General features: G+C 41.5%; 1 protein-coding gene across 5 annotated transcripts in view; it reads right to left on the bottom strand.

The window, feature by feature from the left end:
- Positions 1-18,443, bottom strand: part of EBF2 (EBF transcription factor 2) — a 114,264-nt gene that overhangs the window by 24,617 nt on the left and 71,204 nt on the right. For all 5 annotated transcript variants that reach the window (XM_015883033.3, XM_015883034.3, XM_085510147.1 and 2 more), the window contains exon 7: positions 7,456-7,537. In XM_015883033.3, the coding sequence (XP_015738519.1) occupies positions 7,456-7,537 (82 nt within the window). The remainder of the gene's footprint in view (positions 1-7,455; positions 7,538-18,443) is intronic.

Genomic DNA, 18,443 nt, shown 5'->3' with positions numbered 1-18,443 from the left:
AGATTAAAAAACAATGTTTTATGGATAAAGGGAAGAGGAATGCGCATTCCGCTCTGGTCTCTAACTCCCAGGCCCTTCCTTTTCACAAGCCAACTGCTTTCCCCCAGTGAGTATTTCCTGGGTCATGAAGGGTGACCCTTTCCATCTGGAATCAATCAGTCAACTCCTGACAACTTCCTGAAACACCTCACTCCATTTCCTGTTCTCTCCCCCTTCTCCCCTTCCCCCTGGTTTGCTTCACTCTTCAAAACTGCAGGCCACAGCAGCTTAATGTTAGAGGGTCAGACACAGTTAGACTCCAAAACACTACACAAGAACACCTTTGACCTTCAAAAATCTTTACATCTTAGCTAAACAAATCAAGGTCAACGCTTCTTACCATTACCTTGTTAACCATTTCTAGGCTTTTTTTTTTGCTTTTTTTTTTTTTTGGCCAATACCTTTCTGAACGTGTATTTATCAATAACACTTGTTCTCCTAACATCATAAAACATCCCAGGCCTTTTTGTAGACCCATGTTTAGTGCTGCTGAAAGGCAATGTGCAAACTTCTCCGGAGATTTAAGTTCTCAGGTTTGCCCACAGCATTGGCAAATTACTGACAAATGTTTGAGGGTTTTTGTTTCCAGATCTGATGGCACTACTTCTACTGTGTGGAAATTCAGCTTCTATGCCAATTCCATTTGAGATCTTCTTGCTAAAATCAGTAGTTAATGCAAAACGCAACTCTGAGGAAAGGACCTGAGAACATCAAAATATGTCAGCTAGACACTGCGTTCTGGTAATTGTAGCTTAAGGCCAGATTTGACATAGATGGCATAAATAAGATGTTTTGTTCCTAAACAGCTGCATCAACCAGTCGCCTCTGGTAGAGCTTCAGAGGACAACCACCTGAGCAAGAAACAAGGAGCAAAGTGCTCCTACAGCCACTAAACATGAGTTCCATCTACAGCAACAGCAAAGGAGGTGCGAGCTTCTCATCAGAGCTTCCATCAGTTCTCCAGAATCTCTTTGCACATCTCCAAGGGTAAAACCAGCCATGAAGCCACTGTGAAGGCTCATCACCTCCCATGACATTCAGCCAGACCAGGTTTAGCAAATGGCACTCAGGATCCCCGAGCTGGATTGCCCCTCTTCTATTTCCCTGCACAGTTCAAAGTGTTGGTATTACTTTACCTTAAAGATTACCTCTCTGACTCGGCAGTACTGACAGCACCAATCTGTCTAACAGTTCATGTTACCAGTTTTAAGACTGAAATCTTCAGCTCTGGCAGCAGCCGGTCTTCATTAATGACTGCATCCCCTGCAGAATCCCACTGAAGGGTGGGTAGTGGGGAAGGCACATTCTGCACCTACCTAGTGGTATCTTAATGAAAAGTTCAGAAATACTACAAATTCTTGGTCAGAGTCACTACAATCTTTCCTCCTCCATCTATACTTTATATTGATACTTCATTAATATAAAGTATACTCCGAATCGCATACGCACAAGGAAATACCCAGTATCTACATACGAAAGCTGCATCACTCATAGACACCTATTTAGACATATGGTACAAACATTCTAGGCACAGAGGCGTTTATTTACATGTAACATATCTCATCACTGTGTAAATGATCTCTCTCAAAAAATTCCTGTTACCATTCCAAGTGTGGAAAAAATTCTTATGACATTGTACATCTGGAAACAATATTACATTCCTGATGCACTTTCCCTTACAACTCTCTAGTCACAGCACCATGTTATTTTAACTTTTCAGAAGAATAACTACTAGGAGGATTTTAAAAATTATTAGCATTATTATTATTTTCCAGCTGGGTGGAAGAAAAGATGTCAGGCCTCATCCTGCTGTCTTCACTTGGATGGGGTTCCCATTGATGTCAATAGGCGTTTGGGTCAAGTAATACAGGAGTAGATGCTATAATATGTGTTTGCTTCATAGTTGGATTAGGAATAAGATAAACAGAGAGGAAAATGCCAGCAGCTTCTCTCTGTGCAAAACTTCCATTGGATTCTTTAGGAAATCCTCTCTAATACCATGAGCCTGCTGAAAGCTGGGAGCTGATAGGAGCTCTGCATATGGCCTTCATTTTGGGAGTGGGACCTCCTGCCATTTTAGGGGCATTGGGTAGGAGATAACTCCTGGGCCACTGCCATTCCATCTCTGCTATTACAGACAACTGAACCATTTTCAGAGAGCAGTTATGATTTATGTGCGTGTTCCTGAAGTATGGGAGCTGAGTATCCCTCCCTATTCCACATAATGCTCCAGTCCTGCACCTGTACCAATTTCATTTCCATTCTGTTTAAAATCAGTTAAACCAGTACAGTGTATTCCAGACAAGATAGTAGAGTACACTGACACAAACATATCCTTCTTTCTACCTGCAGAGTTTACCTGAGATGCAGTAGGATCTCATTTATGGTTTGCTTTAATGGATGATACACAAGTTTGGCCACCCACGGTTGCAATGGCTATTTGGCCTTCAGATCTGAGCACATTAAGCTCCTTGAGTGGTTCAGTTGCAATCAGTCCCTCCCTTACACATACAGACTCTAAAATAACATCACCTCCAGCGAAGAAATCTGTCAGCAGTAGCTGGACTGATGGTAGATGTTGCTCTCATGTTGCAATCTATAGCTGGGAAATGATTCTCTCATAACGACATTAGTCCCCGTAGTATTCATCTCTCTAACAGAGATCTCTGTCCACATCCAGATCTGACTGTGGGGGTCCTTAGCACGTTCTTTCACCATCAGTCTGAAAGTGATTTTGATTTAGACCAGTTCTGTTTTCCTCCTGCCATCCCTTTCTGTTTCTTTATGGAGAACAGCATTCCTAAGTCTCAGCACTATCCGACTGCTCCGACCCGTTTTTATTCCTTCCCAAATGATACAAGATCCTTCTGTGCTTCATACTGAGCTGAGCTGGGTGAATTCTCAAACACAGCCAGCTTGGCTCAGGTGCCTGATGATGAACTGATCCAACCACTCTGAGGTCAGGAAGGAAATCTCCCCAGGGACATACCTTGTTATTTTTCCTTTCTCTTCCTCCCTAGAGTACCTAGAGGGGAATACTTGCCAGGAAACATTCCATGCCATGATTTCTGCAGAGAACAGAGGACAGTTGCTGACCTTCCTCTTGTCTGTTACTAAAAAATGATGTTGATTCAAAGATGACCATCATTAGCTGTTCTTTTACCTTGGTCCCATCCACAACCACAGCACTGTAGGATCTGTACAATCAGCATGAATGGAAGCAGCAGAATTCCCAATCAACAGGAGGCTGATGAACACATCAGGTCTCAGCTGAAGCATTTTAGCTGAAAGTGCCTCATCTTAATTCCACAGAATTATTGTCCCCATTACACACCGGTCGTTACCATTAAGTGTCATCGGGCTTCAATCGAGTTCTCCAGGAGAAGTCCTCATTAAGTGGAGGACCATCACCATTTCTTTTTTAATTCTGTTCCTGAGAGATCACTGTACTGAGAGTACAACAGTGACAGTAATGACAACACATATGAAAGCTCAGATTTGCAGATCAGTTGAATTCAAATGGCACTGTGCTTGAGCACGTAACTTAAACATTCCTTTTCTATTGTTTGTTTCATTTTCCACCTTTCCCTTTTGCTCAGAAATGTTTTAACTGATAAATAATCAATGTTTGCTTCAGCTGAATTGACAAAAATGTGTTCATGAATGCATGTGGGCAGCCAACAAGTAACCACGAAAATATCCATTAGCAATAGAAAGATTCCCCATCTCCACTGAAATAGCCTATGAGTCACAATAAAATTACATTATTACTTGGGGGGGGAAACGTTAAAATAATGATCACATGTCCTTTAATGTCTGAGGTGCAACACATTTCAGCAGCAGAAAAATATTAGGCGTGTAAGGTCTGTAAAAGTTGAGAGATTTTCATTTCATCTGCAAAGCTCTACTTAGTATCCAAGCAAATTTCAAGCTGTGAACGTGATCACAAAGCAGCTGGTGTTGCTCTCCAAACTAAAGAATTATTCTAAAAACAAACAAAAAACAAGAAACTAAAGAAAAATCTCAACCACAACTCTTCAGGCATCTGGAGCTGTATTACATTTACAATGCAGCGTTAATGTAACCTTTCCGCCCTTTTTTCTCCCCACCCCCAATTCAGTTTAGTTTACTTATGGGTTTGTTTTTTTTTTTAAAGTGGGTGTGATATAAATGAAATCTAACATTTAATTTAGTTTAATAAACCGTAACTATGCTACAAGAGAGCTAAATCTCATACCTAGAAATACAGACTCTGAGGCCAGGATCTGGATCTCAGCTCCTTGGAACCAAACCGAGCAGCTTCACACCCATCTCTAATCAAAAGCATTGACTTGACACTCTTCCAGACATGAGTAACCATTCTTCCTTGCTTGGAGAACTCAATAAGATGTGTTGTACTGCACCATTTCCATGTCTCTTATTTATATTTCTGTCTCAACAACAAAGCCTGAGCTTTGGGTTTTCATTCCATCTCCATTAAAAAGCAGAAATGTTTTGATGAGACCCTTTCAGTTCCAGATTTCAGTAGCAATGGGAACTTGGAGACTGGGATTCTGAGTTTTTTAAAATAATAAAATCAGTAAAGCAGCCAACTGTACTGGGCTTTTTGACCTCGCTTCCACTCTGATCGTACATTCCTGGACAAACATCCATCCTTTCAAACTCAAGAAGCAATCCTGCCCATTCATTACACTCCCTGATACAAGACTTAAAAACTAAAATGAAAACAACCATGCTCACAGTGCACAAATATATACTGCTAATACTTGGAACAAGGCTTCTTTTTCCACTTAAGACTTCAAGGGTAACAGACAGACCACATACAGCAAGAATTGGGGTAAAAAAGTGTTTGCCTAAATTAAAAACAATAACGATAAAATGGAGGAGGATCCTGAAGACACAGTAGACCACTCAAGAGAGCTCTTTTTTACATCACAACCATGGAAGTTATGCTTCTACCCTTAGAAGCAACCCAGCAGACTGAAAACAAGCTCTCTCTACAGTCCGTCCTGGCTAATTTCCATCGGAACACTGAACTTTTTTACTCCCAATGCATACAATTTTAGCAATGCAACTACCTTATTGTTTTTGTAGCTTTATTCATACATTCTGAGCTCCATAGCCCAGAATCGAGCTCATCAACCAACACTTCCCATGCTGAAGGCGCCTGAACAAAGATTCTGCTTTCCCCCAAAACCTCGAGCATTTGACAGTGTGTTTCAATGGGCTCGTTCTCGTAACACCAAGACAAAGTCTTGTGAACATTCTGAGTTTCATAAGACAGATGAATGCAGAGGCTTTGCCTAATCGTGATTAACGTTGAGGTTTGAGGTTAAATCTCACAACAAAACTGGAAAGGATATGAATCCACATTGACTGCAAGTGCAAGAAGAGTTTAAGCAATCCCTGTAAAATAGAACCAGAGTTTTACTTGGCTCATTTCTTCAGGCTTGGCTGTTGTAAGGCAGAAAATCCAGATCAGGAGGAGTCTGCCCCAGCTCACTTTCGTCTCCAGTAAGCTGCTGATTTTGGTACAAAGATCAAAAGCAAGCCAATACTTCCTCATGTACAAGAGGAATGCCAGGTGGATGGGCTGAAGACATTCCACTGGCAACATGTGCATGCTGTAAAGCTCGTTTTAGTTTCACTTTTCAGTGTCCCACTGAAAATGTGAAGCTGTTTAGATTCTTAATAAAATACCTATATTGGCCGTGGAGGTGTGGAGGTCAAACAAAGAGTAAAGCTGAGAACAGAGAGAGATCTCCACCAATAATAAAAAAGAATCTAAAATCCTCATGCAATTCATCATTCACCTGCAATCTACTATTTTAGCTTCAATCACAATGTAGTGTTAGGTTTTTTTGCTCTTGTAATTCTATTATTGGTATTATGGCAATGTCCAGAATACCCCATTTGCTAACCAGGGTGCCCTTGTGCATGATTTCCTACAAACCCATAACCAAATGAAGAGCCTCTGGATCCATGCTTCATTACCCTCCACCCTCAGCCATCCTAACCATTCCTAAGATCGATTTGCACGCTCTCATTGGAGTTTTCCTCTACTCTCACTCTTTTGGCATTCATGGAAGATGATAATGGCATTTTTTTCTTGATGGAAATTACTGACTGAAATAAAAATCAGTACAAATTTGCTAAGAACAGCCACTTCTATTATTATTTCACTTTTTTATGTCTTACCATCTCCAAAAAACACAAGGAGAAGCTACAGCCTCATCAAACCACTGGTGCCAAAAAACCAAAGTTGGGTTGGATTATTACTTTTTATTTATCCCCATTGAAAACCAAAAAATAACCATTTTTGTATCTTTAGCCAACACTCCTCTGAAATTTTTGGAGCTTTCAGAGTGGATTTTTGTTTTCATCTACCCTTTTTTCTTTTTCTTTGAGAAAAACATCCCTCTGGCGAAACTGTATTCCCAGTAAAAATATAAGCCAAAATGCATCATTTAGTGGAAAGTTTGACACGGGGCTGTAAATTCCTGTGGAGTTTTTACTTTGTTTCTAAATGAGGAAACTGAGGCAACAGCCCAACAACCCACCATGAGCTGGCAGACCTCAGGATGTCACTGCCCTCTACAGACCTGATGGGTCTACAGAAAAGCCATGCATCCCCCTACAGCTAAAACCCTCTTTGTGACATGGATGGCTTGCAGTGAGGGCATGATAACAATGGCAACAAGTAGAAAAACCATTCTACCCTTTTACAGGTAGAATACTAAACTGTTAGACACGGCTGCTTAAAGATTAAAGTGTGGAAGAAGAGGGACTGCGTCAGCCTTTCCCTTCTTTGCTTCTAACCTGACACACTTCACCTCCTTCTGTGTTTTTACTAGCTGGTGTTCACAATACATCAGCGACAGCTATGATGAAACCAGTGGCAGTTTTTACTGCAAAGCAGCTGGGTCATTGTCCCCTGGGTCTTGTTGCTTTCCTGCGTGAGATCTTAAAGTGACCATCACTATTTGGGCTATTTTTAAGAAGCTGAAAGGAGAGCATGAAAGAGTTAAAAGGCAAAAGAGATGGGAAGAGAGAGTGAAGGGAAATGGGGAGATGCTTCTGTACCACGTACAGAGCTACTTTGAAAGATTCTGAGGCATCTAAGTATCACAAACACGATCCCTGCTGTGGGCAGCTGTATGTGCGAGTGCTTTGCCCGAGGGTGTCAAATCAAATATCCACTGCTGGTTGGTACAGTACATCACTTCCCCTTGGGGATTCGGAGTGGGAAAAGAGAGAGGGGAGGGGGAAAAAAAAAAGGTTTAACCACAACAAATGGAGAAAAACTTCAACAATATCTGATATGGCTTATCACAGACGGTCATCATATTTATTACGAGCAATGTAGGGGAGAGAAGAAAAAGAGAATGAAAGAGACAGCTTAATGCTGAGCCTTACCTGGAACCGCCTCATATCTCGGGGGTTTCCTGCTGTTTTCAAACAATTCTGATTGCACTTGAGAAAAAACTTTAAGAAGAATCTGTAAAGGTAAAGAATTGTGTCACTGTTATTCACCATAACAAAACGCATTGCCATGTTCTGCCTGCAAGTGATTTACATGGAGGTATATCAGCTATCCAGGACTGGGAGAACTCAGAAAAAAAATACCAACCCACACAGCCACACAAGCAAAGAAAACACACCAAAATTTAGAAAAATCAGGTGAAATGCACTCAGTGTGACTGTAATCAGCTCCAAGATGGGCTGTTAGTTGATATAAGTCAATGTAACTACTTTGATTTATGCCTGTTTCTCCACTGCATGTTTGACCACGCGATCCAAGTCTGTTCCTTTATCTCTCGGTGCATACAAGGGCTTTCTTTCGCTGTCGGAATGGATTTTCCATGAAACAATATCGAAGGATAATGTTATTGTGATAACTACAAAAACCAACAGGGCAACACTGAGGCTGATAAGCCTTGAAACAACTTAGAACATATAAAAAAACATGGAGACAAACAGAGCTCCCAGAAGAAGCTGATGAGATTTCATCTGATGATGTTTTTTGCTGTTAAGATTTCGGTAACTAAAGCAAAAAACAAAAAAAGCCCAGATTGGAAACTTACACCGATTTTGAGGGAGGATAACAAAAAGACAAATGGAAGTAATAGGTGACAGCTCATGCTGTCCAAGCAGATAAACCCATTAACATCATACAAAGTGTCCGTGCCAATTATTTTTGCCCTGTCACATATATCTATCTTCACACATTATTCTCCCATCGAGTTCAGCTTGTTGTGTGCGTAAGTTGAACCTTCAGGATGCTGACGGGCTCACCCAGCATCATGCTTTATAACACACAGATCTCACACTTCAGCAACATTAGGAGGCATTTATCAAATCTGGGTGCTCCGCAATGCTTTTCATTGGGACCCATCCCTTTATTATCTGTTTCATCCAACTATATTTGTGAATTTCCAAGGTGAAGAAGCCAACCCTACAGGAAAGATCAACACTGAGGCAAAAAAGGCAAAAAAAACCTCACAGGTTCTTCACTCTATTGTAAGTGAAAATATTTTGTGACTCCTTTCTGTGTTTCCATTTGTAGGACAAAATGAGTTTAACAGCAACAATTAAAAAGAAAAATAAACAGAGATTTTATGATAGATTTGGAAGGGAAAAGATACAGATATGAGGGGGAAAAAAGGAAAAGAAGATACAGTTGAAGAATTGGTTCGGAATACAAAGAACAACTTATTTATTTATTTCTCTTACTGAGTGCTTTCCTTAAAAGAAAAAAATCAGCTTTTGCAGTAAGTTAAAGTCCCAGGTGAGCCAGGCCTATTTCCCTTTCTGTTACTATGACAACCATTTTTTACCGCAGTCCCTAAGTCCCTTCAGAACTCACACATTCATGCCTTGAATTAGAACTTTAAAGGAGAAAGATGTATATTTCCTAGGGTTTACCAACAACAACTGCCAAAATAGTCTTCATGCAACATGCACACACACAAAAAAAGCAGAAATTCACTTCTTATTATTGCTACTTCTTTGCATCACTTATGGTGTGGTATTTCTCTTCCATCTGCCCCAAATACAAAGAAATACTGAAGGATCTGATCCATTTAAATATGGCTTGAACAAACAAAACCCTTTGCAGACCTCCCTACAACCAAACCCATGAAAACGACCCAGGGAATGTCACATACAATGACTGTCACAAAATACATCCTTCTAGCGAGCATTTGTTTGCCTTAAATCTGTCACAAACACTTTAAACATACCTAAAATGTTTATTTGCTGTGTGAGTGCACTTTGCAGATCAGTATTTTTGTCTCCACTATCCTTTCTTGGTTACAACTTACCAGTTCTGAGTGCATGGGCTGCAATGGGAGTCCAACATCCTCACTCATCCCATTGGGATCCAGGTGTTGGGAGCCCAATATCCCAACTGAATTGAGATCCAGATGTGGGGAGCCCAGTGTCTCCACTGATCCCATTGGACTCCAGATGTCAGGAGCCCAGCATTTCCCCACATCCCATTTGGCTCTAGGTGTTGGGAGCCCAGCTTCTCCCACCAACCCATCAGGATCCAGGTGTTGGGAACCCAACTTTTCCATTGGGTCCAGGCTCCCTCGGGCAGTTCTTGGGATCCCAGCCCTGGTCATTCACACTCTGAGCTGAAGTCAAACAGATCTTCATGCCTGGGAGCGCACTGCATGTATTCTATACAATAAGTTGTATCGACTCCTCACGCTAAAACTGTGACCTCTTTTATCTAAATGATCAGTAAGCAAGATTTTATCTGTAAGAACGTTTTCAGAATGAACAATATTATGCATACCAGCATGCTCAGACATTCACAGGAGAATTCCAGCCAGAAACGTTGCTCACAAACACTCCTTGTTATCCTGCCCTCTTCTTACAGATATCAAAAAATATTTGCAGATACATAAACTGCTTGTGTTGCTGAGATCTGGCTGTGCAGGGAGAAACTATAGAACGCCGCCAAACTGTGTAATGAAACCAAGGCAAGCAACTTCTGCATGGAACTCAGTGAGCCAATGGATAGCTGCTTGCTTGGGAGAAAAAATGCTAACAAAAACCCACAAGATTCACGGCTTGTCGTTGCTTTCAAGGAAAAATAAAAGATCAAATTAATCAGGGAAGTGTTTCGTTCCCTTTGTAATTTTATTTTTATATTTTTTCCCAATTCTTGTATACCTTTCTGATCAGAGAAACAAGGCAAACTAAGGGACAAAGATCAGAGCACAAAGGAGTCCAACAGAGCTCGCTGTGTCAGTGGAAGAGCTGAGGTCCCACAGCATCATGTGCTGCACCAAACCCTACAGCACAGGCAAAAGAGGTAAAGATTCTATAATAATCTGCGTTTAACAGCACTTGGGACTGAACTCTGTAACATCACGTGACAATTAATGAAATTCATATTTTCTGTTAAATATCTCTAGAATATTTGGGTGTGGATGCCCAGCCAGCGTAAATCAGAGGCATATGTTGAAATTAACGTCAATTAGATCTGCACTGATTCATCCTACTGGGTGTATTGACCATTAAAACTATGTAGAAAACAGAAACCTCCTTCTCTGGCTGCCTCCTTGGAGGAGCGAAGCATCTCAGCCCTCCCCAGTAGTTGGGAACAAATATTCAGCACCAGAGCACTCAGCCAAGATTTGTAACCAGGATCAATTTCTGCATGCAGCAAATGCAACATGTCTGGTTTAGTGGAGCTGTTGAGCACTTTAAGCTGCTGAAAATTGTGCACCTCTAAAGTACAAGGTGGGCATCAATAATCCCTCACCTCACTTCTCAAAGTGCTGCCTCAGCTTGGAGGTCGCAGCATTGGAGCAGCATCCATCCATTGTCATGCCACAGTTTCTTTAGCATATCACCGGATGTGCTGTATTTCTATTGCTCCTTTCAGAGTTTTTCCAGTCAAATTTTTAGCTGCAGCTGGGCACTCACATCAAGTATTTGGTAAGTCGTTAGATATACATATATATTTTAAGTGGTTGCATCTGGGAAAGGTATTAATATTTATTGCAGCAATAGTATAAAAATGACTTGGGGGGAGCAAAGAGAAGGGAAGGTTTAGCACTAAATGAAGCTGATTTAGGGGTAACAGGAGAATTGCAGAGAGGCTGCATTAATTTTTGTAGCCAGTTTTTGGCATGGACCTACACATACATCAAAAAATAAAAATAGTTTTTAAGAAGTTAAACAACTGCTGATTTTCATGCTCCTCAGCTGACCTTCATTCCTTCCAAAGGACAGAACCAGCTATGGGTTTAGCAGATTGCAGCCAAACAGAGGGAACATGGCATGGTCCTCCCATATATCAACACTGAAGGGCAATGAGGGAAAAGTTGAACACTTTTAAATAACCACCACAAAGAACCTCTGGCATCTCTATAGAAAGCCTGATTAGCTTCATGTGTAGATGTAAAATTAATTAAGACATGCTACAGACATTCACTTCAGTATGGGCCAGCCTTCCATCTACAGACTGATGCACTTGTCTCTGAAACACCACCTTAAAAATATTCCCTCTTCTAGGATTTCAAGGGAGCTATTTTAAAAGTTTCTGCTCCTCCTATTGGGAGTTACCACCATGCTGGGGAGTCTGGCTGATGAATCATTTAAGTGCCCCTTCTTCACTTCAGTGCAGAGACAGCTGTGTTATCTCCACAGTGCTGCAGGCCAACCTGCCCAACTGTAAAAGAAAGCGGAGTGGGAGTGCACAGACATCTCATAATGCTCAGAGTGGTGGGACAAATTCCCCTGCCAATGGAGAGAGAGAAAGGGTGAGAGCAAAGCAGTTGAAGTCTTGCATCTATCAAGCTATTCCCAATGCGATGCTGGCCCATACTGTCACTTTGTGTCCATATACCTACGTAAGGTTCTGAAACAAAGGCAACTTTAGGATGTGTAATTTGCCCCAGGGAAGTGCTTTAGCAAGGAGGTTGGATTGGATGACCTCCGAAGATCCCTTCCAACCCTCATGGTTCTGTGATTCTACATTGCTGGAACTCCACCTTTAAGGACATATATCCTCCATCTCAGCTGATTGAGAAGAACCTTAATCAAATCCTGTTGGAGTCAGAATAATGTTCCTCGTGACTTCAACATGAGTAGGCAGAGGCCCTAAAGAGCACTCCCATGTGCAAGAGAAAGCATAGGTATCTTTTAAAAAGAAAAATCCATTACTGTTTTTCAAGACCCTGCCACAGGACCTGGGACTGATTAGTTTCCCCACATGGAGACACAGCACTAGATAATGTGCCTTGTGCTTCTGCAGCATCATTCTGAGGGACTTCAGCTTCAATTAACTCATCAAGGCCCTTTGCAGCAGGTGGTGTCACTAACCACTGTACAGCAAGGAAGTTGGGATCTGGGAACTGGAAGGGAATTGCTCATCGCAGGCCTGCGGCTGGGATGTGGTCTCTTGATTCCTCCTTCTACATCTTAACTAAGCTTCCTATCCACCTCATGTGCTTTCTTAAAGTACACGTATAGAATCAAGAGATACAACTTTGTTGTAATCTCATGAGCAGCCTCTGGAGACGAGAAAAAACATCCCTTGTAAAGCAAACGCTGGTAGTCCTGTCTTGTTTGGGTTGCTGTAGAAGTTGGATTCACGACCCCAGCAATTCTATGGCACCAGAATATGCTTTTCATCAGCATGACTTATCAGCAAATCTATGACGCTACAACCTAATGAGAACAGGAAGATATTGCAGCAATCTGATGAAGTAACTGAAGTGCTTCCAAGAAGTCACAAAGTGAACTAAGATGAAAAACTGGAAGTTGTTATAAGAATATCTTTCCTCCAGTTGGACAGAACCAAGAGTGACCATGATGAACCACAAAACCTTTATTACATTGAGGGCCTGCTTCCAGCTGCACCAACACAAGTCAATTCTGAGATCAGGGTCTCCCATCGTCTCCTGGACTCATTCATGTGTGTCTTGGCACTGTGAACTCTGAGATAAGTGTGACAAAGAACCATACCCATGCCACAGTGCAACAGAGCAGAAGGCTTCACTTGGAAACTCTTCCTTCCAAAGGGACCAGATCAGATTTTGCACATTCGTTTGAAGGTTCATATTTAAAATCTATTAATTGCATTTATCTGAATTCATCATTTTGACTTTAATGACTATCACGGTAGAAGACTTCTTTATAATCTGAATATTTATCTCTGGAGTCATTCTGCTCTATTATGTCAGGGTATATTATTAGAGACCTGATGAGAAAATTTCCTACTCTTTTCAACAGTTATAGTCAATGTGGGATCAGGCACTGCACAAAGGCATTCTAAATGAACATACACCATATAATGTCTGAGAAATGACTGAGGTTATTACAATAATCCAGAGTATTTATATGATACTCCACAAACAGCAGCTAATTAATCTTCACAAAACTCCTGTGCATAAAGTGTGAACGCAGTTTAACAAATATGAAAGCCAACATATGTAGGTCAGAAGACTTTTCTGAGTTTGTCAGGGATTTGCTGTGAGAGAAGAGAGTAGAATTCAGACTATATCAGGTCCCCAGCCTGGGCCAGGAGAGCTGGCTGCTCATTTGGCACTCATTTTTCAGTAGAGCAGTAGTATCAAAAACACACACAAATATTATTCCTTCCACTCCTGCTCCAACAATTAAAAAGGACAAACACTTTCCTACCCTCCTGCCTTCATCCAAAGTAATTTATCCAGTTCTGAAAGCACCAGACTGGTTAGGCTTTTCTCCAGTGTATGCAAGAGCTCCTCAGCTGTGCATGAGATGAATGCTGAACCACCAAAGGAACTTTGCAGAGTAGGATCTCATGCTCTCACTTGCTTCTAATGAACACCATGTTCCCAAATCACTTGTGTGGTTTATTTTTTAGACTAATGCCTCAGTTATCAGGCTTACGTATTTCCTAACCTCTTTTTGCTCTTTTCTACCTAATCAGTCTCATATCCATTCTTCGTAACTTCTCTGCAACTGGGCTGGAAGAAGGTAGAGAATAAACACCATCAGTACATGCAAACCCTAAGAGAACTGAACTAAGCAATGACTTGAAGTCCCTTCCTCATAAATTTCTCTGATTCTTCCTTCTTTTCTGTTCTGCACTCAGCCCCTTACATTGCTATTACACCTTTCTCCTCGGCTCACCTCTCTGTCTGCCTCTCAGCTTCCAGGCATGGATCCCAACCCCTCTCTATGGGAACTTCTTCCTGTGCTCTGCATTCCTTTGGAACAGGAGCCTGCCAAGGTAAGGTCTGTTTCTGCAGAGGCTTGAAGAATGTAGCTCAGGAGTAACAGCACTGATGCTAGCAGAGCTGCAATAGCGAACATGAAGCTGGCTTCAAGATGTGAGGCTTTTGTATGTTCATATTTGTATTATTAATTCAAGGTGCTTTGGACCAAAATCTACAGGACTAAATATCCTTCACACTGACGGAAGTCTACATCAGAAGTTTTCTGTTTTGGCCCATCTTTATTATTAAGTCGGTATCTGATCAATCAATAACAGCACGCTCATTCCAAGATGCTTGCAATGCAAAGCATATGAGAGCATGCAGATCAGATAAGTGTAATAGAGAACAGGTGGAATTACTGTTCTTATTTTAAAAGGGAGAAAAATTCAGAAAGATGACTTTCGAATGCCTCGAGGCACCGTATTCCACAAATAAATCAGAAACAAAAAAGTTACTTATCAAAACAGCTCCATTTTGCAAATCTAATGGTCCAACATCAGGCAGGCATGAGAGCGGAACAAAATGATTATAAGGGAAGCCAACAGAGAAGCCCACCTTAAAATTACAGGGTGGCAGCACCCATCTTAAAACTGCTTCTAATTGTCATGCCAGGCAGTCCTAACCACACTTGGGTGAATAACACTCTGTGTGATGTATTAACCATAGATATGGGATTAAAGTGATCCATCTGAAGGACAGGATGCCATCAAGTGAGAGCAGTGTGCCCAGAGGCCATAGAGAAGACTACACTTGAACTCATGTCCTCTTCATAGTGCTGTGCCCAAACCACTGCACCATCACTCCAAAAATGTCCCATCTTTCTGCAGCACAGAACACGATACTTCTCACCACCCTCATCTAGTGGGTTTTTTCTTTGGAAGAGCTTAGTTTCCAACCTAATCATGTCTGAGCATAAGCTGCAATATGTCATCCAAACCCAGAACATGTCTGTAAACTCAATGTTTATACGCTGTACGTTTTCCACCTTCTGCACAATTTCCATCTCTGAAGCAGATTCTGCTCCCTCCGAACAGCAGCAGGCACACACATCCACAACTGCAATTCACGCTCATTTGGTAAATGCTCATTCTGTCTTGCAAAGTGATTCCAAGAGCTGGTGGAGAGTGCACTGCCGGTTATAGAGACAGTCATTTCTCGGCGCTGAATGCAGTTATTTGGCACGACCACATTTGCTAGAGTGAAAAAAAAATAATCTCCAAGGAGAACCTCCTTGTTTGTGTGCTCTGATGAAAACCTGACACCATTAATGAAAATAATAATTGAACTCCATGGGTTCGAATTGAAAATGAAACACAACACTAACGGCATGTTTGTAATTGCAATTATTCTCCAAAAAACCTTTGGAGGACTCCCTGCAACCTGAGCAGTTTCCCTTTTCCTTTGGGTTTCCCTTCTTCCCCTCGCACCAAAACTTTCCAGTAACTTACAAGACAATGGCTAAAAGCTGATTTATACCGTAAGATCCATATTATTCATGCCACTTGGCACACAACCAAATATCATAGCATAATGAAAAGTCAATAGGCAGGGAGGTAATAGAGCAGAGGACTGGGCTGGCGGGCTGTTGAAAGGGACGTTCTGATAATATTCCCTGGTTCATTACAGTGTCTACAGGCTCCAACTGTGCTACGCATGGCACAGTCACGTTGAGAAATTGTTGGGGGAGACAAGATGCACAAAGGACAGAAGGAAAGAAAGGCTTTTATGTTCATTTAACTGCTGAAGAAGTCAAGGCCCATGGAAGTTAAGGTGACTTACTCCATAGGTGGATTGAGCTGTTCTTTTAGCCAAGAACCACACAGCATTCCCACAGGCCCACAGTTGGGATTGCTATAGATCTACAAAAGTGCCAAGTTAACCCACGTCTAATTCTGCCAGTCATGGAATCAAAGAATCATTTGAGTTGGAAGGGACCATTAAAGGTCATCTGATCCAAATCCCCTGCAGTAAACAGGGAGAATGCTACAGACCCCAAAGCAGACAAATATGGGTATCAGGCGAGCACAAAGTTTGATCCCCACTTATTTTTCTCCATACCTGGTGAAACCTATGCCAACTTTACCTTCTGGTTCCCCTCTCCTCATTTCCCACTGCTCTCAGAACGCCTGTACCGAGCCATGCTAGGCTGAACAGTGAGCACCAATTACAACTCCAGCCTTTTTGCTGCTGATGGGTCTGCTGGTTTTTACTATTCCTGCCAGATGGTTGAGGCCAGCACATAAAAACTCTTTACCCTGCAGTTAATGTGGAACTTGATAACAACTTCCCTGTGACTCTGAGAGATCAGAAAGCCGCGCCGATGCAAACACTAGCGACGGAACCAAGGTTAGGCACCTATTTTACACCTGCCAGAGTGGATATTGCTCAGCTGAAAGCTCTCACTCATTGACTAGGTGGGGAGTATTGCCTGTCCCTAAACGGTTTTTGTATGGAATAAAAATGCATTCATTTGTTAAAGAGGCAAATTGACATCCGAGCAACTTGCCTCCATGCACATCCGTCTCCTGCCTTCTCCAAGGGTTGCTCAGCCAGCAGGTTTGCACCCGTTGTGCTTCTGGGTCTACTCACAGATGACCTTGAGCCTGAACATTGGTGTAACATTATATTCCTGTGACAGATTTATAGATTGGCAGATAGGGGTGCATTCAGAGCATTCCTTCCCTAAGACAGGACAGCATCCAATGTTTGTTAGCATCATTAAACTAAAACTGACTTTTCACCTGCTCCCATACCATATGCAGCTGCAAATTTTTAAATTAAACTATGAAGCCATGCATAAATTTACATATATTACAGACTAGCCTCTCCATTTAACATGCAAATGTACTCCAATGTTTCAGAACACCTTCTGTCGCTAATTAATTTGCTGAATTATAATTAGACTAATCCTGCATAATTAATAAGCACAGATTTTTTTTTAATTTCTAAGCAGCTTGATGAGATCATTCACTTCCTTCTATAAACTGCTAAGTAACTGTTAAAAAAAATCTGGAAAGAACATATGTGAAAAGGTATGTTTGTTGTCGCATACAAATTCAAACTAGCGGGCAAGCTTGAAGAAAGTCAAGATTAATATAGGGACATGGCTGGAGCAAAGGGATCGGCAACGCTTTATTTCCAGGGGCAAAGACCACGACTTTCCTGGTCTGTTTTATTCCTTCTGCTTTGCCCATCGGATCTTCCAAGATCATAGAGCGAGACAGAGAAGGATTACAGAGCTGTGTGCAGTGTTAGGAGATGTTATGATATTAACACACCGTTGTATATCAAAACACTCTCCTTGTACATGCTGTTTGTGGATAATCTCCTTTGATGGTATTTGGAATTGTTTTCATTTCAGCTGCCAAAACCAACGGAGATCATTCTAGCGAAACAATTAAGTGCTATTAGCACTGGATTCATTCTGTAATGATTAAAATGAAGGGTCGCGCTTTAATGTTGAAGAGCTTGGATTCAGAGAAATATGCGTGCCAATATGGTTTGTAAAATGCCTCGTGTTACACCCCCTGTACAGAGGGGCCACTCTTAATGCACAAAGCCGTGTTCCACATTCAGCAGACGGGTCCTGAGACTTCACCCGGCCACACAAGCATGCAGATAAGAGGAAGGAGCATCCCAAAATATCACGGGATATTTAGCAAATGAGAATGCAAACAGTACTACGTGGGTGTTATACGCACACACATGCATTGTTTGCAATCCTATTTGATAACTGTTGTATTTATTTGTCTACTTTTGGATACATCCTTCAGCTCCATTACCAGCATTGTTAATTAGACTCCATTCAATCCTTCTCCAAAGCAGCACACACCAACGTCACCGCGTGAAGGTTGTCACACAAAATCCAAAGCACGGCAAAATGATTTCTACACTACTGAGCTACTTTACAGCCTGCAAAGGTCTGCAGCGAACTATACAGGTGAAATACTTATCAGCCACTTCTGCCTGAAAACTCCTCCTTTTTTCTATTCTTAAAAATTGGACGAATGCCCTTTGTTCATATAAATATATCTTCTAAATTAATGAGGGTTCTGCATGCCATACATAAATAGAAAACCCAAAAGCTTACACAGGACAAGTTCCTGGCACTGGGTGCCAACCAAGCCGCTTTTTAGTATATGCTATTGGGCAGACAGAGGGAAATCTCTCCCTTTAAAA

Source organism: Coturnix japonica, chromosome 10, assembly GCF_054131305.1.
Source record: "Coturnix japonica strain WE chromosome 10, WE-NBRP24, whole genome shotgun sequence".
Lineage (NCBI taxonomy): Eukaryota > Metazoa > Chordata > Aves > Galliformes > Phasianidae > Coturnix > Coturnix japonica.
This window is presented reverse-complemented; position numbering and strand designations above follow the sequence as displayed.